Source organism: the organism of the source record quoted next, unplaced genomic scaffold, assembly GCF_019419815.1.
Source record: "Pyrus x bretschneideri cultivar Hongxiangsu unplaced genomic scaffold, Pyrus_bretschneideri_v1 Contig48, whole genome shotgun sequence".
Lineage (NCBI taxonomy): Eukaryota > Viridiplantae > Streptophyta > Magnoliopsida > Rosales > Rosaceae > Pyrus > Pyrus x bretschneideri.
The window spans coordinates 2,310,639-2,335,536 of record NW_025999785.1 but is presented as its reverse complement, the minus strand read 5'-3'; the positions used below and the strand labels follow the sequence as shown (position 1 = coordinate 2,335,536).

Genomic DNA, 24,898 nt, shown 5'->3' with positions numbered 1-24,898 from the left:
GATCAGATCGAAGTTACTTGCAGTGCAAACTGCAGGTTGCCACGGTTGTGCGAATGGGAAGACCTTCCATTCCCACAACTGTGGCAACCTGAAGTTTGCAATGGAAGAATGAGACCACTGCCAGCAAAAGCCTTGAAGAATGTTCACAATTGTAACCAACTTAAACATCAGAGCAAGTGGTCGAAGAAAAGCTGAAGGTCTCAGGATTTTCTTGTATTCTTTGAGGTATTCTATACTTCGGAGTTTTTAGCTGTTAGATTTTTGGTTGAGGATAAAAATGACTCCAACAACAAAAAACCTCAAAGTATAGGATACCTGGAGCCAAGGCTCTAAAGGCGCTAGTTAGATGGCGGGTAAGGGCCTAGCGCCTAAGCGTCTCGGCGGGGACCTATGCGGTTTTTTAATATTAATTAAATTTATTATATAACATATAAATAAATGTTTACTTATACAAATAAATCGTAAAATAGAATGACGTATAGATTATAAAATATTAGAGTATATTGAAAACATGAGCAACAAGCATATAATGAATATTCATTCTAGTATTTAAGTCTACAACTTGTTGAAAAAAATAAAATGCAAAATGAAAATTATATATTTTCTGTCAAAATGAGGGTGCGGCCTAGGCAGGTGCCTAGAGGATCATGCCTAGGCGCCCTTTCTTAACTTTCAAGTATCTAGAGGGTCCTGCCTAGCGTTTAAGTAGGGCCTAGATAGCGCTAAGCAAAGATTTTTAGAACAGCTCCGAAGCATAATAGAATTTCGTAAACAAAGAGATTGAAAGGAGAAGTTCAAAGTCCCAACTATTTGTATCGACTATTTATAAATTCCATCCCAACTAAACAATGCACATGTTGCTTGCGTCCTTCAATTTGTGGCGACCCATACCTTATAGAGCTATGTTATGGGTAAAAAGGAAAAACGTCAAACTATAATTTGTCTACAAAGTAGAATGGCTGATAGAAGAAATGCTGTGTAATTAGTCCTCGTACACATCAAATTGTAATTTGTTTGCACACATGTCAATTTGTGATTTGTCTAGAAAGAATGTTCGAGAGTATTTTAATCAGGATTTTAAATACGGTTATGAAGTCCAAGGGCGAGGATATACAGTCAGGACTTTAAAGAAGTTTATAAAGTTCATGAAAATCCAAATGTATTCAATCAAAGATTTAATTTTCAAGGATTTAAAAAGTTATGAATTCTGGGGGATTTTGAGAAATGTTTTTAAGTCTTTTAACACATCCAACCTCCATGTAACAAAATCACTTCCACAAAAGCAAATAAGAGTTTTCCAACACAATGCTCAAGAAACTCAAACCAATCGAAGAAGATAGTTTACACTTCTTTTCTTCATTTTTCACATCATAATTCGGTGTTTACACCAATACAAAGGGAAATTAATACATTCTGGTAATTTTGCTCATGGATCCAACTTTCAAACATCTGCGTTTTGAGATGTTCGAAAATTTTTACTGTAATCCATCATGGATTCGCTTCATGTCCATCGTCCCCATCTTCAACATCGCCTTCACTGGCACCTTCTCCCAAAATCATGACTGCAAGACACAAAAACAGAGATTGGTACAACGGACCTTGGATAATTTTGATTTCTACCTACACATGACTAACAGATATGTCTTGGGGATGCAACTACTGGCAGTACTTATAGACTTAATCAGACCACGCAGCAGCGCACACACGGTAAACATGCAGTGTACACATGGGAAGAGCGTTACCTACCCCTACCTACTCATTTAGTAGCATGTTCGGTGGGCTGGCTTGGATTGGGGTTTGGGTACCGGCGTGGAAACCCATGTCTAAGGTTGGGTTTCAGAATCCCACTCATTTTGAATATGAATCCAAGATTCACATCCGATCCATGCTGCACTTAACTCCAGCAAACAACGAACAGGATTCATGCCCTAATCCGGCCCACCAAACAAGGCCTTTAAAAATCCTCAAGCAACACAAATCTGGACTCGTCCATCTTCCTAACATGAACGAGATGCACTTTGTACCTGTTCTTTGCATTCATGTACAAAAAACCAACATATAAATACGTTTGGCTTCACTATATTCCCCGTTGAAAGATGGAGTAACCAAATCCAACACCGTCTAACACGACTACAACAAAAAACTCTTTTACTCGTAAAGAAAAACATCTCTACAGGTAGGCATATTTACATATTAGGAGGATGCTCTTTTTAGGCAAGAAGACAATTTGAGACTTGAAAAATGACTTCCAATGATATATGTGTTATTGTTTGAACATAAAGATGCACTGTCAGCTTATATGAATAATTGGTATGACAAAGGAGCAATCATCTATTGGCTCCAACCAAAATAAACATTGAATCGTATCATTCAACTCTGCCAATTATAGAAACTATGAAAATTGGGCAAAAATTGAAGACCCCAAAAACGAAATGCTAAACATTCTATATATATTTATACCTGTATATAATTATAAATTAAAAAATAAAAAAAATAAAATAAAAAAAAACCTTTTCTAGTTGCAGTAAACCCATATTTCACCAATTACCTTTTAACTTTTATGTCTATACCATAACAGTGACGGAAAATTTTATGCTTCTAATAAATATCTCGTAGAGTGCTGCTATTTACACCACATTTATTGACCCCGTTGCTGACCAACCTTCTAACAGAGGGTGGCCAAACATGTTTGTGGGCCCACCTCTATTAGAAGGGTGGTCAGTAACGGAGTCAATAAATGCAGTACAAATAACATTATTGTATTTTGTAAGATATGGTAAAGGATGAAATAGTAAGACAACCATTAGATGATTTTCCAAGTACTAAGCAATAATTAAAACCTTAACAGAGGAAGAAAACTGGCTTACTATATCTATATAGATTCTAATCAATTCACAATCTACTAACTTGGGAAGAAAATAACTGCATACAATAAAAGACAAGAGTCAGGAAAGTAATACCTCTACAAATTATGCGATTCCAGAAGGCAAGCAAACTTTACGATGCCAAAATTGCTTCAACCATTAACTGAGAATATCGAAAAGTTTACGTGTCAGTTTATCTTGTATGAGACAAACCAAGAATTTGCTGGCAGAAGTTTGGCAGAGTAACCTCTAAAAATAAAAAATTAAATGCAGGAACCTGTAGAGCCAAATACTGAACATGGTGTTTTAAAATTCATGTAACTCACAAAATTAAAAAGCTATACATGTATGCTCCCAGAAACAAAACCATAAGTAATTCAAATACTGGCATTCATTAAAATTCAGATAAGAAATTGCACACAACGTTGCTGCCCCAAGACAACATGAAGAGTTAATATTAGGGAGTGAGGCACTTGATAACAACTAAAAAAGCTAAAGACTTGAAGATACACCAACTAAACCAAAGCAACCTTCCTAACTTTCCAGAAAGCCTACATCTAACCACAACAGCTGTGGGCATCCTTATAATCTGCAACATAATAAACATGAATTAGGGATGCAGAAATGCAAAACAGTAGCAGGTCAGGGGAAGTACAGCAGTGAAAGCAGGACTCTCAGTAAGAGATGCCACAAATTCTCATCAGAGAATCTAAGAAAAATGTGAACTGGGAATAAACCCCAAAATTTGTGAAGATGCTTAATTAAGGTTGGATGGTCATAAACTTCACAGGACACAGATGCATGAGGAGGTTTCAAAAAATCTTTTGGTCAATACAACCAAAACACTTGCCCACTCATTCAGATATCCAAGAGGCAGGTAAAGAAAAGAAAACAAACTTATGAACGGCCTGAATTGGGTTTCAAAGTTCAAACCTGCAGTTTGGTGTTCCGACCAGCAAGCTGTTAATCACAACCTAAGCACCACTACCAATGTCAGCTCCTTACGGTCAACCCCACCCACCCACCCAAAACATACACACACATTTGGAAGTGCTTTTAAAGTAACTGGAAACGCTTTTGGTGAAAGTGTTTTTGGGTTCCAAAAGCACTTGGAGTGCAATTGGAAGAAACACCAGTTATGTGCTTCTTGCATTCCAAAAGCAATTTCATCAAAAGCGCTTTTAGTAAACTCAAACGATATATAATTTTCTCCAAAAGTACTCTTCATAAAAATATAAATCCATAAGAGACCATTTTCCACAAAATAAGCAAAGCTAAATATCTTGTAAGTTTCAAGATAACTACCAGCTGTTTCACCATGAACTCGTCTCAGTAGAGAGAACTTTCAACGAAAATAAAACATAGTCCACTCATGAACACAGCTTCCAGTCTTAAAATGAGTGAATACAAACAGCTTAGCAAAGCCCCAGTTCACTATTAGTTGGGCTCGAGCAAGCGTACTGTATATCACCTCTAGCTCGTATCCAAGGCCTCATCCTCCGCTTAACAGAGGCAATTATTTATTGTCTACATCTTAAGTCCTAACATATGGAGTCTTCTCCATTCAATTCAGACCTCTTCATCATAAGAAAGCATACAAGCTCCTCAAAGCAGAATATTTATGGTAGTTTTTTCTTCACAATGCCCTCCAAAATCCCCTCATTCTCGAGAGAGACAATTTTTTGCTCGCTTTCAACTGGACCAGGAAGCTGGATCGAGACAGAGAAGTGACCTGGTGGGCACAGATTTTGCGTCTTCATCTTAAAGACATGGAAATCCCTGCATACGATTTTCCCTCCTGTCGTAGTTACTCCTTGTATTAATACTTTCCCATCAGGATCAACATTACAACTAAATTCTGCATTGGCAAAGACGAGATGTGGTTCATTAAGCATGATAATAAGTATCAAGACATGTTGAGACAAATAGATAACCCAGCTTCATGATAAACAGATAACCCAGTTATTCAAAGTCTAATAGGAACACATTATAGAAACATACAAAAAAGTCAACATGCATGACTAATGTTTTTGTTGTGTGTATGTTGTGCCCTACTAACCTTAATAGCTTAGGGCATTCTTAAGGTGACCTCACAACACCATATGGTGGTTAACGGATTTCAAACACCATGCCTCACTCGACCTCTACTGATCAATCACTTTAATCCAGGAAGGTGATAAGAACACTAACTTCTTTCACACTGTTGCTAAAAATAATCATGGAAGACACACGGAAAATAAAGCTAGAAGATGGGTCGAAGACTAAGATGCAATTGTAGATGCTTGGTGTCAAAATAAAAATTCAAAATAATAGGTTATGCGGTATAAAAATGGAGAATCTATTCTCTTTTTCACTAAAAAAAATCTTGGAGATATGCCCTGCTTAGTTACACATGCATGACTAATGTTGAACAAATTAACTTTTGACTGATAATCACGCCTTTGTCAAAGATGTATATACTTAGTCTAATATGCTACAAGCATTCAAACAATCAACCATTATTATATGAGATAAAGAATGCTAAGCAACAAACAAGAGTATCCGTTCATGGTGCATCCAATTAACAAAAAGGAATAATAAGTTATAAGAACGTACAACAATAACAATCAAGTATTGAACAAAATGACGCAAGGTGATCATACTCACTGTCTTCCTTCAAAGCCCCTGGTATAGAGACACGGAATAAGTATGAGTCTTCGTTCTCACCAATATCAACTGATCCTACTGTTGGTCCCCCTTGTGCCAATGCAGCAGCAGCTCCAGTCAAAATAATTGTTGACTCATTGGTTTCCAAAATCTTATTCTTCTCTTCTATTGCTGACTGAGTTGGTAGAACTATCATAACTTGCTGCATCTGTTCTTCTGCATCAAAGTCTGAGGTTTCTGATAAATCCATTGTAGGCGGAATATAAGGCTCACTTCTGAGAGGTGTTGGATGTAATAATATGGGTTGTGTAGGATCAAACTTTGGTTGTTGAGGATCTGATTGATCTGGTTCATTAGTCTTACTTGTTCCCGCGAACCTACAAGAATACCTCAAAGTTTATCTCAGCAGGCAAATAATTAGACGAGTTGCATTTTCGGGCATTAAGCACCTCCATAATAACAGAAATACATATATTTCTACTCACTTTCCAAAGGAATGTGATAAATGATTATTTTCTAATTGCAGCTTTCAAAAAGTGAGTTTTATATTTAACTATTATATATTATCAGGTGTAATCACAAAAAGCACTCAAACCAGGGTAGGCCACTGGCATTTCGGGTCCTGAGGCAAAGAATGAAATGTGGTCCTCATATTACATTGGAATAAAAAATAAAAAATAAAAAAACTAAACCTTTTATCACCAAGTAATAAGGTGCAATCAATATTGTTTAGTTGCAAGCATTCAGACTTAAAAATTTAAAATAAAAAAAAACACACATAATTTGGCGAGTTGATTTTTTTTTTCATTCAACCACAATAGGTGGGAGTGCAAATAAATCATCGGGATATTGGAAGCTACATACTTCAAAATATAGCAACACCATAAACATGAAATACCCTAAAATCCATGACAAAACCCCCCCAATCATTTCCCGTGTTCCAGAGGCGGCACTTACAGTACCCATCATCCAAAAAAGAAAAACAGAAACAAGAAACAATAGACTCATCCTATACACCCAATTCTCTTGAAAGAATTAACTAACATAAAATAAAAACATTCCCTTTAAAATACAGCTGACTGAGACATAGAATCTATCATCAGTAAAATAAAATTAAAAAAAAAAAAAAAAAACAACTGAAAAAACAAACAGAAGAGAAACATCAGTCAAAGAAATGGGCAGAAATCAAAGCACAATAAGAACAGGGAAGATCAAGAGTAAATCGAAGAAAGAACAAACCTAAACGGCATTTTGGCAAAAACAAGGGAGAACCAGAGCAAACTAGAAGAAGAGAGGAAGAAATTTAGGCAATTAGGTTTTCCGTTTTCTCTTAAATAAACAAGGGCATATGAGGATTGGGCTGGATCTTTTAGTACAACACTTAAAAAACATCCTTCCATAGTATATATGTAACTTGGATCTAATTTTGGGCCCTATTTAAAGTAACAGACTTTGCCCAGTTGCCTTACTGGGCTCGTGCTGACTCAAACCGACAAACATAACGCAATTGTTCTTGGACTATTCCTAACCTTGGAAAAGAAATTCAACACATACACTTAGATATTATATGTATAAGTAATTAGCAGTCTTTTACACTTAAGTTGAAACCATACTTTAGTGAAGTAAGACGCATAAAGAACACATTATCATTAAATCCTGAGGATATGTATCTGTGTATATGTATATACATCATGTACCACCAATGCCTAAAGAAGCAAACACAGATGCCCTTGCTAAACTTAGTATTTTCTTCCCGTGGTTTGTTCCTTTCTTCATTTTCTAAAATTCTTGTTTTATTTTGTTATCCCTTTTTTGTGTTTTTCCTATTACAAGTTCTTTGTGGGATATCTTTTTTTCTTTCCCAAAATACTTGTTTTCTCAGTATCACAACTAGCATGATTCATCCCTTTTTCTCCTTTATGTTAAACTTTACCGGGGATCTAACCTTGCCGAATGTTTTATGATTCACTAGACATAACCTAATTGGAAATGTCCAAATATCATAGGGTTCCTAATTTCCTAAATGACACAAATCTATTGGAACGCAAAAGATAATAAATAGGCTAATCTATTTGTTCAATTCTCCTAATTTCCTAAATGACACAAATCTATTGGAAAGCTTTGTTTCCATATCAATCATACTCTACAACAAACACTTCAGAAAAATATAAAGAACTAATCAAACTTCCGTGACCCCATTTGGGCAAAATGGTTTTCTTCTTTCCGAAAATGGGAAGATTTTGAAATAGCGCGGGAAATGCATATTGCATACAGGGTGCCACTTCATATTGCATGACATGTTGAACATTTTTAGGAAGAAACACGTTTCCCTAACTGACGACCATGACCTAAAACCAATATCTCATAATTTTCATTTTGCAGTTCCGGAAGCATGATCTCCCATTAAAATCACATTTGCACTGCGACAACCCCTAGCATTCTTCAAAAACATGCTGTTCTAGCCTAATACACATGCTTATCGAAGGAACAGTTTAAGAAATCTACCCGCCAAACCATTCCTTACTACTCATCATCAATTTAATCCACCAAACTCCCAAAGTATTTGTCTTTTCTTATTCCTTTTCAATAAAGTCACACTGATACCAACTAATTTCCTGAAGAAAAAAAATCCTTTGCACATACAGAAACAGGAACGATTCAAAACACAGACCGTTATCGATTTCAAGTACATAAAAGCTTTTTATGCAAAGACTACAAGAAATTCATCACCAACATGCAAATATATAACAAGCGTTTCTGTAGATACACACACACACAGACATATAGATACACTTATATATGTATATGTGTGCATGAAAAATTATACATGCAATTACCGATCTGAGCCCCAAAAAAAGGTACAAAATTAACTGAAAATTGCTGTGCAAAAATTCGACTTTAAATGTGTAAAATTGATATGTCCAGAGATATAAATACATAGACTTTATGTATGTGTGAAAGGAGATGTGTGTTAGTATACCAAGACGGCAGCGGGGCAGCCATCGGAGAGAGGTAGGAGATTTGCGAGACGGCGTCGCAACAGGGAGGTTCTTCGGGTTTCTGCCGCTTCCTGCGCTTAGCTGAGAGTGAGGTGCTTTTCGGATTAAAGAAAATGAGGTACTTTATATAGGCTAGGGTAATCGGGTGCAAAGAGGTGCACCGTAAACAAAAACCTGTTGTTTTTTGGGGTTTTTTGAAATAGGTTCAAAGTAACTAAAAATTGGACCTATTTCAAAAGTTAAAAGTTACTAAAAATTGGACCTATTTCAAAAGGTAGTCTATAAAATTGGACCTATTTCAAATTTTCTCTTGTTTTTTAGGGGTACGTGTACATTACAGATATTATAATTAAAATATCATTTAATATTATATTAAATGATTTTTTTTTTTTAATAACAAGCATGTTACAACCATAATTATTTCCAAGTGTATTGATAGGACAACATCAAGTCAATAAAGCTTCTCGCTTTGTGAGAATCGAGATAAGAAACATTTATCTTACGCAGTTTTTTCTTTACTTTACAAAGAGGTTATTTCCACAACTCGAACCCTTGATTACAAAGAGCAACCTTTCCGTTGCAGCAAGACTGTTTCCAAGTGTTTTGATTAATTTATGATATTTTGACTTGCATTTAAGTGTGCTTAGTAACAATAATCTTTCTTAATACCATACAAATCGTTCGCCGAGTTTGTATCATGTTAGTATCACTCATGCGTTGAAAAAACTCTCATTAATATCTTTGTTGTTATCAATCAAAGTCTAAACCAAACATTCTATCTGAATTCACACTCCAATGCAAATTATCTATAAAAGCCTTTTTTTAAGATTTACAGAGGGGTCTTAGCCTATTTTTTTGTTTTTACAAATCGACAAATAAAAAAAGATTGCCTGCTGTAGGACTTAAAACCATTGGTCCAACATAGAGAACGATCCTTATGAGCTCAACTAACCTTCGCTGACAAGGTTAGTTACTTCTTTGTTGTTGAATAATTCTACAAATTTATTGGTTTAGTGGTACATATATATGTTTTCACAAACCATGGATATCATTGAATACTTCTTACTCATCTACTCTTCTTATTAGAACCTTAAAGTTGAAAAGGTTTCACTTGCATATATTTTTGTGTACCTTTACACCGTCACGTAATGATCATTACCCGAGTTATAATATGAGTAAAATCAAACACTACGTGACTCGAATGTGAGTTCGAGTTACAATATGAGTGAAATCATAACACCATGCGCCTGTATTTCGAGTAGACATAAAAATTACACCTTCATTGCTTTTCTTGAATTGCTATTGCTGCCTACTATCCCTACCTGGACAAAAAAAACCATTTATTTACAGCACGGGGATATTTAAATTGTCTTCTTTACGAGAAAAACTTTCATGTCACAGGTTTCATACCTACTCTGTTTCTTTCTCTCTCTCTCCGGAGAAAGGGAGGGGGTAAGAAACTGATATAGCTAAGTTTTCCTCCTCCACAGGAGGTTTCCCAGAGTGATTTTAATCAAAACCATGTGGAGTACATCTATCTGAACTGCAACTGAAATTGAAACATATTTTTGGCAAAAGCGGATTCAAATTTATGAACAAAAGGGTAAATTCAACTGCCCAAGTACGCAAAAATAGTCAACAAATGAAACCAGAAGTTCCATTACACCCTTCAGGATCTTATCACATCACAAGAAATGTATGATAAATGATAAAAGACGACTGCAAGCCAACAAGGCACCCCGCTTTGCAAGGATCGGGAGAGAGGGGATGTCAACAAATACTATCTAAATCGTTGAAAACGGCATATATGCTAGTCATGGTCATTCTAAAGGGTAAAGAAAAATCAGTTCACAACTGCATCATCGTCAACGATATTGTTTTACAGCGAAGAGTCTACGAGACAGATATCAGATGTTAAGCATAAAGGTAAGAAATTGCATTATAATTACAAAAACTCCCAGAGTTTGAACACATTAAGATCACCACTTTGCTTTTTTCTCAGCTTTCAGTCACAAGCCTGGAGAACAAAAACAAAGGAACTTACAGGTTTCCGCTTCCATGTTGTGCCCACTAATGATCTGATGGCGACTGCTGCTGGTCTGGAGCCTGCTGCCACATTGGCTGACTCATGTAGGGGTTAGACTGTTGAGCATACATAGACGGATCCATCATAGGCTTACCCATCATCATTCCGGGAGCCCCCCCCTGAGGTGCGTGCTGAGGCGGCATATAGCAGTATGGAAGTGCATCGGCAGGCCCCCCAACAGAAACTGTACCCCTCGGAATCGACCCAAGGACTTCATCTTTCAGATCCTCCCTTGGGACAATGTCTACCAAGAAATCAAAGATATCAGTCCTTGTGATTGCAGCTGCAATGTCATTCTTTTGGAGTGTCCTCCGCTTGTTCTCTTCCGTGTGATTCCAAGACCGCAATGTTAATTCCAATATGAACATTTCACATGCCCTGGCAAATATCACAGGTGCCTCGGCTGATATCATTCTCACATCCTCATCAGCCTTCATAATCTTCTTGATCCTTGCCAAGGGAAGGCTATGGTTCTTGAAATCGGTGACCTTGTCGATTTCTTGATACTGGTTTGCCCAGAAAGTTTGGAGCTGCTGCTGAAGTTGTTGCTGCTGCTGCTGGTGTATATGCTGATAAGCAAGCTGGTGCTGCGCAAGCTGGTGCTGTGCAAGTTGAGCTCCAGGTGATTGACTAGCGGATTGCATAGCTCCCACTGTTGCGGAAACTGACCCCAGATTTGGGTTCCCAACCATTTGATTATGCTGATACGGGTTAGAACCGTATGTCAACTGAGCTCCACTACCTACCATCCCCATAGATTGGGGTTGGTTATGCCCTTGCGGATCCATCCTGGTTGAATTTTGCAACTCAGCCCTGATTGAAACAAAGAACGGAAAAGGTGTCTGCTTTAGAAACCTACTAGTTACTTACTATATGCACTCCTAAAACACCAAAGGATCTCCTTTTCACACACAATGAATGGTTAATTCCGACCGATCCATCTTGTGCTACGTTGCAGATAAATCTAAGCAGTTTTTTCTCTCGTTTTTGGTTTTTCCTCTTTAGAAATCAAAGATTAAGAATACTACAACAACAAAAAAGCCTTATCCACAACGTGTGATTGGCCGTATGAATCCTAAAATGCCACTGCACTCGATTACACTAAGCAGGCATAGCCTTCCGGCCGAAAAACTTATCAATTCACTGCATAAGGAGTCTCTAAATGCTATCTTACAACTAAACATCTACAGAAAATCAACGAGATTCGCATCCCGCCACCTGGTTGCCACCTGAAATAGTATCCGCCTCACAAAGGACCATTTTTGATGATTTGATTCTCTACCCTGCAGAAATCATTCTACCACCACCAGCTTAATTAAAATTATGTTTTGGAGAAAAAAAGAGTAAAAAAAAAAACTAGAAAAATGCGAATAAAATTCCATGAAAACAATAACTCGAGGTCGAAACGCTTGAGATACGATCATGCAATTAAGCCAAAAACAGTTTCCACCAACAAAAATCATGCAAAACAGAATCAAACCCGACAACAAAATCCAAAATTCGATCTCTGACAGATACCAAAAACACCTGAAAATTCAAAACTCACATCCGAAAAACAAAAATGTCACATGGGAAAAGAGCAAAGATCGCCCATTTGGCAATCTAAGATCAAACCTACCACCCACACGCTTACACACATAAACGCAGAAATATAAAAATAAAAAATAAAAAACCCAGAAAACCGTGTGTGTGGGCGTGTGCGCGTTTCTCTGGTACCTTTTATCAAACAGGTGGTGGGCGCTGCTACTACGCAGGATTCGAAATTATTGAGCACCTGGAAAAAACAAAAAATAAAATAAAAAATCTTCAGAAAAAAGCGACTCGGAAACATCCATCTGGGCAATGAGAAGAAAGTCTGAATTTTTTATATTTTTTTTCCCATTTTGGGAAATTAATCGTACGAAGAAAGATCCAGGATTTCTGGGAAGTTCTTGGGTTTGCAGCCACATTGGATTATAATTTTTTTTAGTATTTTTTTCGTTATGATTAATGATGTTTTAGAAGACAAACCTTAAAAAGGAAGAACAAAAGCTGCGAGGGAGTGTTGGATTCTGACTTAAATTTGTCAGAGAACATTGAACTTTTATGGGAGTTTGGTTTTCTGTTTGACGGTTTTGCCCTTTGTGGAAGTTGGCATTTTACTGTTAGGGGTAAATGGTCTTATGGTTCCGAGCCTTCCGACTTCCCGTTGGATACGTGGCCATGTTCGTTCTACTTATTTGGAATTCTGAAATCAAATCATTGGCACTTAAAATGGATGTGACGTCTTTGTGACTCTAATTATTGATTCATAAGTATAAAATTTATAATAATAAAATTAAGAAATGTTAAGTTTATAAACACATGTCATTTAATGATTGAGGCCACACAGATGCCTATTTTAGATGCAGAAGATTTGATCTCTTGGAATTCTTCTCTGATCTCTGTGTCAAAAGTCGATGGATCGGGAGAGTCAAACCACTCATTTTAAATTATGGAGTTTTAACGAAACACACATGGTACTGTTCACTTTTAACGTCAAACATATTTTTCCTCTAAAAAGTCACTCATGGTACTATTCACTTACAACACATTTTTGTCATTTTTGTTAAAACTCAAAGTTTTCAAGCTTTTTTCATTAGTTTTCCTTTTTAATTATGCAATCCTCATTAGCCCATTTCACTACCCTACCTCACAAAATCAAGGATCCGAATCTCTCTTTCTCTCTCTTCAATGGCTTGGATCTCCGAATTCTTGGTTGCCAGACACAAAGATCCGAAGAAAATCTCAACTCACTTATTTAGAACTGTGATTGTCACCAGATCTATGGATTCTTAATTTATTTTTAGGAAATATTAATTTAGGGTAGGAAATAATTAAATTGGAATGTTATCTTAACAATTTGGAAAGAAGGGAAAGAATTTGGATTAGTCTTGTATTATATTAGTTGTCATTTTGATTTTTTTAGTACAGGAATTTGCATAAGTTAAACTTAAATTTCCTCTCTCTTACTACTTGAATAATTGTTTGAGTTCTCCGAGTTCTTACTCTCCAGTATTTCTAAACACAGGAACAAAAGTCTTCCATTCTCGTGTGTCGAGGACGAGCATGTAGAATTTCGTTATCAACCCATTTTGCAAACCGAAGAATCACTTAAAATTCAATTTTTTCACCATTAATGTGAAATCTTATTACGATCATTCAATTTATTTAAGGGTTGTAATATTCACACATTCTTTTTTACTTCTTCCACACTTTTTTAGTTTTTGACCGTCGGATTAGATGAATTAAAGAAGATCAACAGACAGAAATTAAGAAGGGTATGTGAGAAGTAAAAAAAGTTGTGTGGATATCATACCCCTTTATTTAATTACAACTCTGATGGGGTTAATTGGGATGGAATCTTGGTGAACTAGATTCGACTCCTGCTGACTCCAAACGGCTATGGGCGCTAAATGGAGTTTGTTATCGTGGGACGAGTTGTAAACTTAAATATCAGTTGGTCGTCTCATTAGCTTTGCGATTTTTTATTTACTCATTGCATAAGTTGTGGAGCCGATTCGTGTGACCGAATCTTATTTTCCTTTTTTTTAGTGTACACAAACTTCAAAGTTGCTGATTAACAATTTATCATCGATCTAAAAAAATTAACATAATTTAATTGAGTTTGACATCCCAAACAAGTGAGGAATGTTGGTTTGAAACTAGCTATTTTTCGAAAACATATTTCAATTTTTATTCATGGCCTTGCAAAAACATGCTTTACAACTTTTATATTTGATGGGTTTTCTTTTATTTTTTCTAAGATAACAACTGTAATATGCTTTTATTTTTTAGAACTTTAATGAAAAGCTCTCGGTACTGTTCATTTTAACGAAAAACCATATTTTTACACTAAAAAGTCAATCATGATACTATTCACTTTACCCTTTATTTTGTCATTATCGTTAAAACTCAAAGTTTTCAATCTCTTTTTATTAATTTTCCTTTTATTTTTCATAACACATGGAGGATAAAAAGAAAAAGTTGTTGTAGTACAAAAAAGAAAAAGAAAGGAAAAAAAGTACTTTATATCTTTCGGCTTGACTATAGAATCGGTCCCTGAACTTATACCTTAGTTTAGATTTGATCCATGAATTAAATTTCGGTCAATTTACATCATTGAATTTTGTCAATGTGGAGAATTAGTCCCTCCATCCTAACTCTATAAATTAACGGAAATTTAGTTTAGAAACTAAATCTAAACAAAGATGAAAGTTCAGGAACCAATACTAGAGTTTACTCTTATATCTTTTATGGGATATTTCCTTTAAGAGTAACGAGGTTCCTGTGTTTTTTTTTTATATAAATTAAAATTCTATGAAATAGTAAACATATATCGACATTGGTTTTCATAAACCAAAAATCCCAAATAATGTGATTAGCAAGTGTTGGACATTAATAATTTAATTATTAAGACCTATTAAGGGTAAATCAAACCCAATTAGCATAAGTTTATGTTCCCTAAAACTTGAATGTATGTTGATTGTGACAATGACCTTCATCTCAAGGACCACTTCAGATTCAGATGATCAGATCGAACCCACCACATGTATGGAGTCATGGACCACTTCACTTTTGATTGAAACTCACTTTGAAATCCTACTTCATTACCATCCTAGTAAGGATTTTGCTAGGTTCACCTTTCGGACGCGTGTGATTATTGATGTCCGTAGATACGTTGTGAGATCTACTTAAATTCATCGATCAATCATGTGTCCGATACGGTTGTTGGTTGTTGGTTGTTGATTCAAATTTTTATAGTGATTGCATTTGTTTTCTTGCTTCTGAGCCTGATGGGGTCCCTATTGGTGATTACATGGTGCAGTCTCTATGTTATTTTTATGGCAGTTAGTTTGGTAATCGCCAAGTTGTCAGGGTGATTCTAAGTTCACCCTACTTAAATTTCGTTATCAACCCATGTGCCTAGGTTCACTTAAAATTTGAATCTTAATTACAACTCTGTTAGGGTTAATTGGGGTGGAATCTTGGTGAACCAGATTCAACTCCTACTGACTCCAAACGGCTATGGGCGCTAAATGGAGTTTGTTATCGTGGGACGAGCTGTAAACTTAAACATCAATTGATCGTCTCATTAGATTTGCGAGTTTTGATTTACTCATTGCACAAGTTGTGGAGCCGGTTCGTGTTACTGAATCTTATTTTCTTTTCTTTAGTGTACACCAACTTCAAAGTTGCTGATTAGCAATTTATGCTTATAACAAAAATTAACGTAATTTAATTGAGTTTAACGTCCCATACAAATGAGGAATGTTGGTTTGAAACTAGCTATTTTTCGAAAATGTATTTCAATTTTTATTCATGGCCTTACAAAAACATGCTTTACAACTTTTCTTTTTTCTAAGATAACAACTGCAATTTGCTTTTATTTTTCGAAACACATGGAGGATAAAAAGAAAAAGTAGTTGTAGTACCAAAAAGAAAAAGAAAAGAAAAAAAATACTTTATATCTTTCGGCTTGACTATAGAATCTGTCCCTGAACTTACACCTTAGTTTAGATTTGATTCATGACTCTGTAACTCTGTAAATTAACGGAAATTTAGTTTAGAAACTAAATCTAAACAAAGATGAAAGTTCAAGAACCAATACTAGAGTTTATTCTTATATCTTTTATGGAAAATTTCCTTTTAGAGTCACGAGGTTCCTATTTTTTTTATAAAGTAAAATTCTGTGAAACTAATCAACATATATCGACATTGGTTTTTCATAAACCAAAAATCCTTTGGTCCCAAATAATGTGATTAGCAAGTGTTGGACATTAATAATTTAATTATTAAGACCTATTAATGGTAAATCAAACGCAATTAGCATAAGTTTATGTTCCCTAAAACTTGAATGTATGTTGATTGTGACCTTGACCCTCATCTGAAGGAATACTTCAGATTCAGATGATCAGATGGAACCCACCACATGTATGGAGTCATGGACCACTTCACTTTTGATTGAAACTTTCACTTTGAAATCCTACTTCATTACCATCCTAGTAAGGATTTTGCTAGGTTCAACTGTCGGACGCGTGTGATTGTTGATGTCCGTAGATACATTATGAGATCTACTTAAATATAGCGTCATCAATCAATCATGTGTCCGATACGGTTGTTAGTTGTGAATCAATTATAAGGGATGAGATCATCTTTGGATCTCTACCCTAGAGCAGACGGATTCAGAAATCTAAACCATTTCATTTAAACTCTGCGGCGCCTATTAACCCATCACACAAGCCCACACACTTTTCTCTCTCGCTCATGACTCAGATTTTAGGATCTATCTGCTGTAGAGGCATAAATCTGTAGATGATCTCATTCTGAATTATAAGACACGTAGGTGTACAATAAGTTCAGTCTCCTCAGACTAATTTGAACACACTCTTTTTTAGGTTTTTTGTTTTTGTTTTTTGGGGTTGGGCAAAGCCATTGCAAACCCTTGGCATTGTTTTCCATCTATGCATCTATTTCTTTGTACATTTCACTCTGCAGTAAAAGCCTATTTTTTCAATAAGGCGATTATATAAACTACTCTAATCTATAAAGAAGAGGACGAGGACTTGAACTCTGGTAACAATGGAACTCCCGTAAAAATGGGCTGGCATTTGAACTCGAGGCATTTCACTCTGCAGTAAAAGTTATAGTTCAAGCAATCGAGTGTTGAGATGATTCATGAACATGATTCTGAATTCCAAAGGTCAAAAAGCAGCAAGGGCATATATGGAAGATCAAACGCTAGAAGATTAAAGTATTAAAACATGAAAAGGGCGTGTGGGAAGTAAATATGGGTGAGTGAATAGCACAACCCTTCTAGTAGTCTAAAGAATTTCATCTATCTGCCAATCCAGTGTGAAAACAATAAAAATACCTATAAGCTGCATATCACTTACATCCGGGGAGTAAAAACTTGAAAGATGGTGGATGATTCTTCCAACATGCAATGTACCTTCTTGATCCGTCAATTCTTTCTTAAATTGTCAATGAATGATGCTTTGTATAATATGCACAATCCATCCAGGTTAGAGCTGGCATGATCAAGCTTGAGATACTTTGTAGCTCTATACCGTCCCTGGTTTCTTGGATTTTCCAATGGCAGATCCAACCTAAATGAACTTGGAATCACCCTGAAAACTTGGCGATTACCAAACTAACTGCCATAAAAATAACATAGAGACCAACTAGGCAGAATCCCCAGAACCTAGGCACCCGGAATCTGCACCATGTAATCACCAATAGAGACCCCATCAGGCTCAGAAGCAAGAAAACAAATGCAATCACTATACCCGCGTGGAACTGAAGCTCGTACGTGTCGGGATAAACATCGTATGTCTGTATAACCAAAGCTGTCCCAAGTCCAACAAGCATGTTAAACATTGGCCCAGCAAAACACCCAGCCATGGCCATTGCAGGGTGGCCTGCCTTGGCAACAGTGACATCCGCAACAAGATCCCCCACCGAATTCCCCCATGCAAGAACTGTGAGCCCCAGAAGTGCAGGTGGCAACTCCAGAAGTGTTTCGAGAGCAGCAAGGCAATTCAGCAATTCTCTGGCAGTGGTGGATATCCAAAAGACACTCATAACAAATGCTATGAGCAATACAGGTAGTTGCTCAGTTTTGGGGGGCTCTTTTTCCACTGCATAATGAAGAAGTGCAAGAGAGGAGGTTGCCAAGAGGATTACAAACCATAGAGGCAAATGGGTGTCGGAAAGGAGAAAAACAACAGGATGATGGAATGGTATGAACGAATTGCAAGCATATAGAAGTGCTAGAGGGCAAAGAGCAATATTGGCTGATGAGTAGAATCTGCTCCATTCAGAAGGTGCAGCTTGAGGAATTGTGAGCTTCAGAAGAAATGAGACTGGAAGCTCCCATGCTTTTGAGATCTGCATACAAAATGAAGAGAGTTAACTAGTGCAAATGTCTGAAATGAGCTAGAAGAAAGCTACTTAATAAAATTGTATAGGTGAAAAATGAGCTCAATCAGTATATAAAGTTCCACGCTTTCTCCCGGTTCATGCTTCTAAAATTTATATCACACAACAATCAGGTATCTCCAGTTAAAGTTATCCTTGCTCATATATTGAAGTTTCTTAATTCTGTGCATTGTAATTGATATATAAGCGAATTCCAACTCTCGAAGATCTCCACTTCTCGCTAATGTCAACTATTTCATATGCCCAAAGTTTTCATCACAAGGATTATAGACACGAAACTTTCACCTACACTCAGCTACCGAAATTATTTGGTCCAATGTGCGAAATACTTAGGAACAAAACCATCAGAACATATAAACCCAAGTGCTGAGCTACTTAGCAAGCTGTATAGATTGATACTACAACCAACATTCCTCTATTAGGTAGTTCTTCTCAGAGCAGTACAACCAACCAACAACGGAAATTCTGATCGAATTCTCGAAAACATGTAACAAACCATTGACACTAATTCTAAACTTTGAGACAGATACAATCATAGAATTGCATACAAAGCACAATCCACCTAAACTTTTGCAGAACAAGCACAAAAAAAGAACAAGTTCATCTGAAACATACCATTCCAAGAGCTCTCCGAAACCTGAAACTACGCTTCCCATCCTCTGAACTCTCGGAAACATAACCAAACCCTTCTGCATTTCACAATCTCCGACCAATCCCACCTCAACCCTGCTCTTCTTTCCTCCTCCGCCCAACCCAAAATCCATCCAAAACACCAACCCAACAAAAAACAAGTAAAACCCAACAAACCCAACCGCCTGCCACAGATAAATCTCGGCGCTAAGATACACATAGAACAAGAACAGCGCCGCCGTCAGATAAAACAGCACGTCCCTCACAAACGGAACGGGATTGAGCGAAAAGGGCGCGGCGTAAATCGCCACAAACCCCACTACGAACGCCTACACGAACGTGCCGGCGGACGGAATTGCGCCGAACCCAGTTCCGTACTGGCCCGTCCGGACCGCCGCGACCGACGCGAAGAAGTCTGGGCCGCCGTTGCCGAGCGCGAGGAGGGTGACGGTGGCCATGCTGGGGGTCAAATCGAGGGAAAAGACGAGCTTTGTGGTGACGAGAGAAGTGATCCTGGGCCATTTTAATGAGGATGTAGAAGAGGAGTAGAAGGATGAGAAAGAGGGAGGAGAGAGACAGTAATGGGTTTTGGCGGAAGAGGCAGAAGTGGAGGTAGAGGTAGTTGAAGAGGCCATTGGAGTGGCCGGTGGAGGAGCAAGGTGGAATTTTTGCTGCGGTGGTGATGAGGGACCTGTGGGGGGTTATGGGAGCTGGGGAGGGGTAGTTTGGTGCATCGGGAGTTGGGGTAGTGAGGAGGAAGAAGAGGAAAGAGGAGAGGAGTGAGAGAGAGAGAACGCAGGTTTTGAAAGAGGAGAGAGAGATGGCCATGCCATTTAGCAAGCTGAAAGCTCCAATTTTGTGTCAAGTTTTTAGTGAGAGTGTGAGAGAAAGTCAGAATTTTGGAATTTTTGGATGGAGTAGGATTATCTTTTTTTTTTTTTTTCCCTCTATTTTTCATACTTTCTATTTCAATTTAAGTCATGTTAACATTTTATATTAATTTTTTTTATAAAAAGAGAATGTGAGGGGAGCGAATAGAATAGAAAGGAATGAAAAGAGGAAGGGAGATAATCCTAATCCTTTTTGGATCCAACTGATTGAGTGGTTACTTGCCTCTGCAATGTGTATTGGAACTCTGTTCAATCCAATTAACTACAAAAAAAATAAGTCTTCCATTGCAAGAAACACTTGAACTGTTTTTATCATAATCGACTTGAATTTTTATTAAGAATTGGTTTCAAAAATATTTTCATTTACTTTCAATCATTTTAAAAGCAAATGAGACTATTGTTCAAAAAATGTAATTGCGCAATTTAGAAGTAGGATTTTAATAGAATTTTGGATATTACTTGTGAAACAAGTGTAGCCCACTTGATTAGTACGTGTAAATAAAGGTATAAGTCCACCAAAAAGCATTAGTAAAATGTAATCCTACACTTATTACCTAGTTGTACCTTCATTTGTATCATATCTCTAATAGAGATAGGATCTACCAACGCATGTGAATCTCATCTCTATCAAAAAGATGATACAACTTAATGATAAAAATAGTATTTTTGTAAGTAAAAATATAACGGTTGAACACTCCTTTCTCTCTCCCTCGCCATCCCGATTCCCGCTCCTATACTCCCTCTCTAAATTTTCCTTCAACAAATAGACAAATTTCGTTTTTCTTTTACCGAAGGAGAAAAAATGGGTGATTTGTAATTTTGTATGGTGTAATTGTGAGTAAAATCATGAAATTTTTTGTTATCTACAAATTTCATTTCATTCCCAGAAAATTGGGCAGAGATGTTGAATGTAGCAGAGATATCTCATGTTCCCATAGCAATCAGTACTTGATTAAAATTTAGAGAAAATAATAAAATCTCGAGATTGTAAGTAGTTTTTTCGCCTTTGGGACATTATTCATAAAATAATCACAATTAAATGAACATATACAATATAATTCATTAAATTTTCTCTATTATCAAAATTCAAAAAAACCAGTTACAAGCATGATCATATTTGGAGCATAACCAGTAACAAAGGCTGGGGCACTAAATGTCGTAATACAAGTGGTTAGAAAAAAAAATTTGTTTAAGTATCCAACTACTTGTATTATAACATTTTTTTTTTATCAAAATTATATTATAACACTTGCTATATCTAATCATGTTCCCAACATACTGAAAAATTCATGGTGACAACCCACCTACATATATCTGTTAAAAGTGGAATAAAACTAAAAATTAAAGTAATTAAGATTATTTAACCACCTTCACCTCCGGCGGTATGTCCTCACAGTCTTCGGGAATTCCATCAAAGAACCTATACAAAAGCCGATGTTTCTCTTGCTCCAGTAAATCCAGGTCGGGAATCTCCCCGGGAATGTCCCACAAAACCTCAACAGCCTCCTTCGTCGTCTTCTTCTTCGTCTCCGTCTCCTTCGTCTCTTTTTTACCCGACGTTAATGAAGTCGACGATGGTTTTTTTACCTTTTCACCACAAGAAGAAGATGAGCCAATTTGTTTCTTAATAACAATCTTCTCACCAACAAGTTCTTCCTCAGTTTTCTGATCTTTTTTTATCTTCCTTCTTGTTTTTGTAATCGTTTCTTGCGTCTTACGCCTCTTTGTATTAAGGTTTTCCCCCAGTATCTTTATCTCGTGAACGATCTCAACTTCTTTTCGTTTACGACCATTAGTAACCGGTGGAGTGTGATCATCATCACTTGAAGACTCCGTGGCATCCGGGTCCAAAAAGCGAACGTGAACCACCTCCAACCTCGGCTTCTTTTTTTCAGGTCGTTGTGGTGCCGACGCCGATGCTCCCTTTTCTTGTTTTCTCTTCTGTCCGTGGCAGGCGGGGTTTGAGGGTGGTGGTTTGGGTCGAACGCTGTAGTCACTTTTGGTGCCGTCGGTTGTGGTGATGTTGAGCGGCTGTGGAGGGGCATTGTGAGGGGAGAGAGCAAGTGCTACTTCTTCCGTCTTCTCTCTTGTGCCTGCCCTGTCGGTGGTGGGGGTGGTCTGGAGCTGTGGTAGAGGGGCGCACTGATCAAGCACTGCCTCTTTTGACTTCTCTCTCCTACCTGACATTTTGGTGGTGGTGGTTTGGAGATGCGGCGGAGGAAAGGCACTGGGAGCGGCGAGAGCAAGCACGACTTGTCTCAGCGGCATCTCTCTCGCTTTTTGCCTTCTCGAACCGGAGTTGCTTGAATCCTCCATGAGTCCTGAGTGCTTCGTTTCACAAAGCATATAAAAAAAAATATCAATGTTAGAGAGAGAGAGAGAGAGAGAGAGAGAGAGAGAGAGAGAGTACGTCCGTAGCAAGAGTAGTGAAGAAAAGTGGAATTGGGCTACAAAGAACGTGTGTATATGTGTATTTATAGGGATTGTAACTTAAACGGTGCAATTTCCCCAAATCCGTGCTTTAATTTAATTCAAAAGGATTAAGGATTAGGAGAAAGTAAATTAGGGATTAGGGGTTTCCAAATCCAAGTAGGTAAGGGGTTTAGTTCCTTGCGCCCAAAGGACAATATCTTCAAACGTTAGGGTTCTACTAGCAGTCTAGCACAAAGAGGAAACAAGATCTAAAGAGAGAAACTAGAGAGAGCGTGTGTGTGGACTTGGTTGACAACTAGCAAGTCTGTATTTTTATAGGGATTTGATCGTAATGATCTAAGATCGCCAACGGGAATTGGGACGATCCTAGGCAAGATTCTCTGCGCTCAGGCGCATGACAGTTTAGCCTTGTTAGGCATCGACGACTCTTTTTACTCTTCAGTATTTAGTTACCATTTTTCTCTCCGTCTGCGTCACCATGCAAGAAGAAACAAGTAGGAGAGATAGTGAGGTATATCTTGCATCGATGCTCTACTTCTCTCTCTCCGCTCCAACTCACGCACTGCCAACCACCGCCTGCTCAGCCTCTTCGTCGGATCTCCGATTATCCCTCCATTCCCTTCCCTCTCCCCCAATCCAATAAACCGAAAAATCCGAGGATTGGTTTGGTTTTCACAAATTTGTTTGAAGTGTCGTTTGATAAACTATTTTATTTTTATTCTTGTTTTTATTTTTATTTTTATTTTTTTAAATTAAAAACTTGTTTGGTAACTATTTTCAGAGCTATTCTTGTGCACCTTTAGAATTCGGCTTATTTTTAGTTTTCAGATTCTGGAGAAACTAAAATTTATTTCGTAGCTGTATTCAAACTGACCCTTAGTAATTTGTACCTAAATCAAACAAACTATAAGGGCGAAAGTCGAAAACTCCAAGTTCTGGGTGTTAGGTCCACATAAGTGTTTTTTTTAATTATTTTTTATTTTTTATTTTTTTATAAAAGAGAACTGTTATTAACACTTTAAAGATTTCATTCTACACTCATCACCGGTGTAATTTTATTTCTATCTATAGAAAATTTGGGGTGCAAAATGAGATTTTTGGACTACCAATAAGATTTCTCTAATGTAAATCTAAACGGTAAGTTAGGTACACCAAATTTTTAAAACAAATTTTCAAACCAGATGACGTGTCACCAATAGAAAATAAGTACGTTAATTAAAACTTAAGTAATAATTCAACCATCAATCTGCCAGGCATGCAAGTATCTTCCTTCCAGCTCAAGGCAATAAATTAGCAACCAAAGTTAAGAGAATCCAAAAATAAGATCAAACATCATATATTTCTTTTTCTCATAACAAGGAAAAAGCCTTCCCTGTTTCTACGTCTCTAATTTGTATCTCTACAGAGAAAAAGATACACAAGACAAAGCACCCCCTCATCATCTATACTCCTGCAGTGGCAAGCGATATCCCGGCATGACTATCTTGTCAGCGAACATTTTGCCCGTCTTGGGCATAACGTGCCAGTGCAACGTCAAGTTGAATTCTTTACCCCGAAGATTGGTTCCCTACACAAAGATGAATTCCAAAGAGAGTCAGTTATCGATGGAGCCAAGAAACTACAACAGATCTTCGTCCTGATGAAGCCAAGAAACAGATGCAAAGAAAGAAAGAGACTGCTCGTACCTGATCAATGAAACGGTACGTGTTTGAACTTTGAAGTATGCATCCAAAACTTGGCATGTTCTTTGGGCATGTTCTTTGGTTGGTAAGATATATACCATCCCAAAGAGAGATCTGTAAAATAGTGTTAAAACTTTAAGCAAAGACTTATTTAAGCAATAACTAAAGCACTGTGCAGTCTACAAGCCCTAGTAGATACTATAGAGTGGATATGCGGATCCGAGGGACACATATACACAAGCAAAACAAATGGAAAAACAGTTATTCGGTGAAAGAGAAGAGCTGTTAATCTCAATTTTGACCTCAAGAAAAGCAAATTCGAAACATATATAAATAGCGATACACCACAAATGAACGTAGGTTTTGAATTTTGGTTGGTGCTTCTAGTCCTATCTATGGAGAGATTTTTCAGTATGATCGAAATACAGAATGACACATCACGTATCATTATATACGGTTAATAATTTAAATATTAAAATTTTTCACTATTTATATGAAAATACATAATATATCATTTGTGTTAAATGAAAATTTTCTTGCATGCATGATAGTTGCTATCACTCTCTAAAAAGTAAACAGTGATTATCATAGTGTACCCAAAGAGTCAAACATGCAGAGAATATACTAAAATAGTTTAAGCGGTCATGCATGCATGCTGACACAAACACACACAAATTTGTCAAATTTCAAACCTGCTTTGTTTTCCATG

At 37.0% G+C, this 24,898-nt stretch overlaps 2 protein-coding genes and 1 pseudogene across 10 annotated transcripts; all 3 read right to left on the bottom strand.

Moving 5' to 3' along the window:
• Nucleotides 1-1,318: 1,318 nt before the first annotated feature.
• On the bottom strand, nucleotides 1,319-8,605 carry LOC103941506 (alpha-crystallin domain-containing protein 22.3). 8 transcript variants are annotated; one of them, XM_048568213.1, is made up of 5 exons: nucleotides 6,750-7,719; nucleotides 5,511-5,887; nucleotides 2,961-4,722; nucleotides 1,747-2,024; nucleotides 1,319-1,562 (listed from the first exon to the last, which is right to left on the bottom strand). In XM_048568213.1, the coding sequence occupies exons 1-3, from the start codon at nucleotides 6,908-6,910 to the stop codon at nucleotides 4,484-4,486; spliced, it is 777 nt and encodes a 258-aa protein (XP_048424170.1). In that variant the 5' UTR covers nucleotides 6,911-7,719; the 3' UTR covers nucleotides 1,319-1,562; nucleotides 1,747-2,024; nucleotides 2,961-4,483. The 8 variants fall into 8 exon arrangements, with proteins under 8 accessions (XP_048424170.1, XP_048424171.1, XP_048424172.1 ...); XM_048568214.1 differs by having other exon boundaries at nucleotides 1,753-2,024; XM_048568215.1 differs by lacking the exon at nucleotides 1,747-2,024 and having other exon boundaries at nucleotides 2,961-3,027; nucleotides 3,798-4,722.
• A 1,737-nt stretch (nucleotides 8,606-10,342) lies between these two features.
• On the bottom strand, nucleotides 10,343-12,762 carry LOC103962924 (nuclear transcription factor Y subunit C-3-like). 2 transcript variants are annotated; one of them, XM_048568600.1, is made up of 3 exons: nucleotides 12,606-12,762; nucleotides 12,313-12,369; nucleotides 10,343-11,426 (listed from the first exon to the last, which is right to left on the bottom strand). In XM_048568600.1, the coding sequence occupies exon 3, from the start codon at nucleotides 11,381-11,383 to the stop codon at nucleotides 10,580-10,582; it is 804 nt and encodes a 267-aa protein (XP_048424557.1). In that variant the 5' UTR covers nucleotides 11,384-11,426; nucleotides 12,313-12,369; nucleotides 12,606-12,762; the 3' UTR covers nucleotides 10,343-10,579. The 2 variants fall into 2 exon arrangements, with proteins under 2 accessions (XP_048424557.1, XP_009373981.1); XM_009375706.3 differs by having other exon boundaries at nucleotides 10,343-11,408; nucleotides 12,312-12,369; nucleotides 12,606-12,761.
• A 4,529-nt stretch (nucleotides 12,763-17,291) lies between these two features.
• Nucleotides 17,292-20,401, bottom strand: LOC103962923 (annotated as a pseudogene).
• Nucleotides 20,402-24,898: the final 4,497 nt, after the last annotated feature.

Bases quoted from the DNA above. Each gene is read 5' to 3' on its own strand.
- LOC103941506 (XM_048568213.1), bottom strand. From the start codon at position 6,910: ATGGAAGGATGTTTTTTAAGTGTTGTACTAAAAGATCCAGCCCAATCC. The intron at 5,888-6,749 runs GTTTGTTCTTTC...GTATTCTTGTAG, and splicing joins TTTGCCAAAATGCCGTTTAG to GTTCGCGGGAACAAGTAAGA. The intron at 4,723-5,510 runs GTGAGTATGATC...TTGCCAATGCAG, and splicing joins AGGGGCTTTGAAGGAAGACA to AATTTAGTTGTAATGTTGAT.
- LOC103962924 (XM_048568600.1), bottom strand. From the start codon at position 11,383: ATGGATCCGCAAGGGCATAACCAACCCCAATCTATGGGGATGGTAGGT.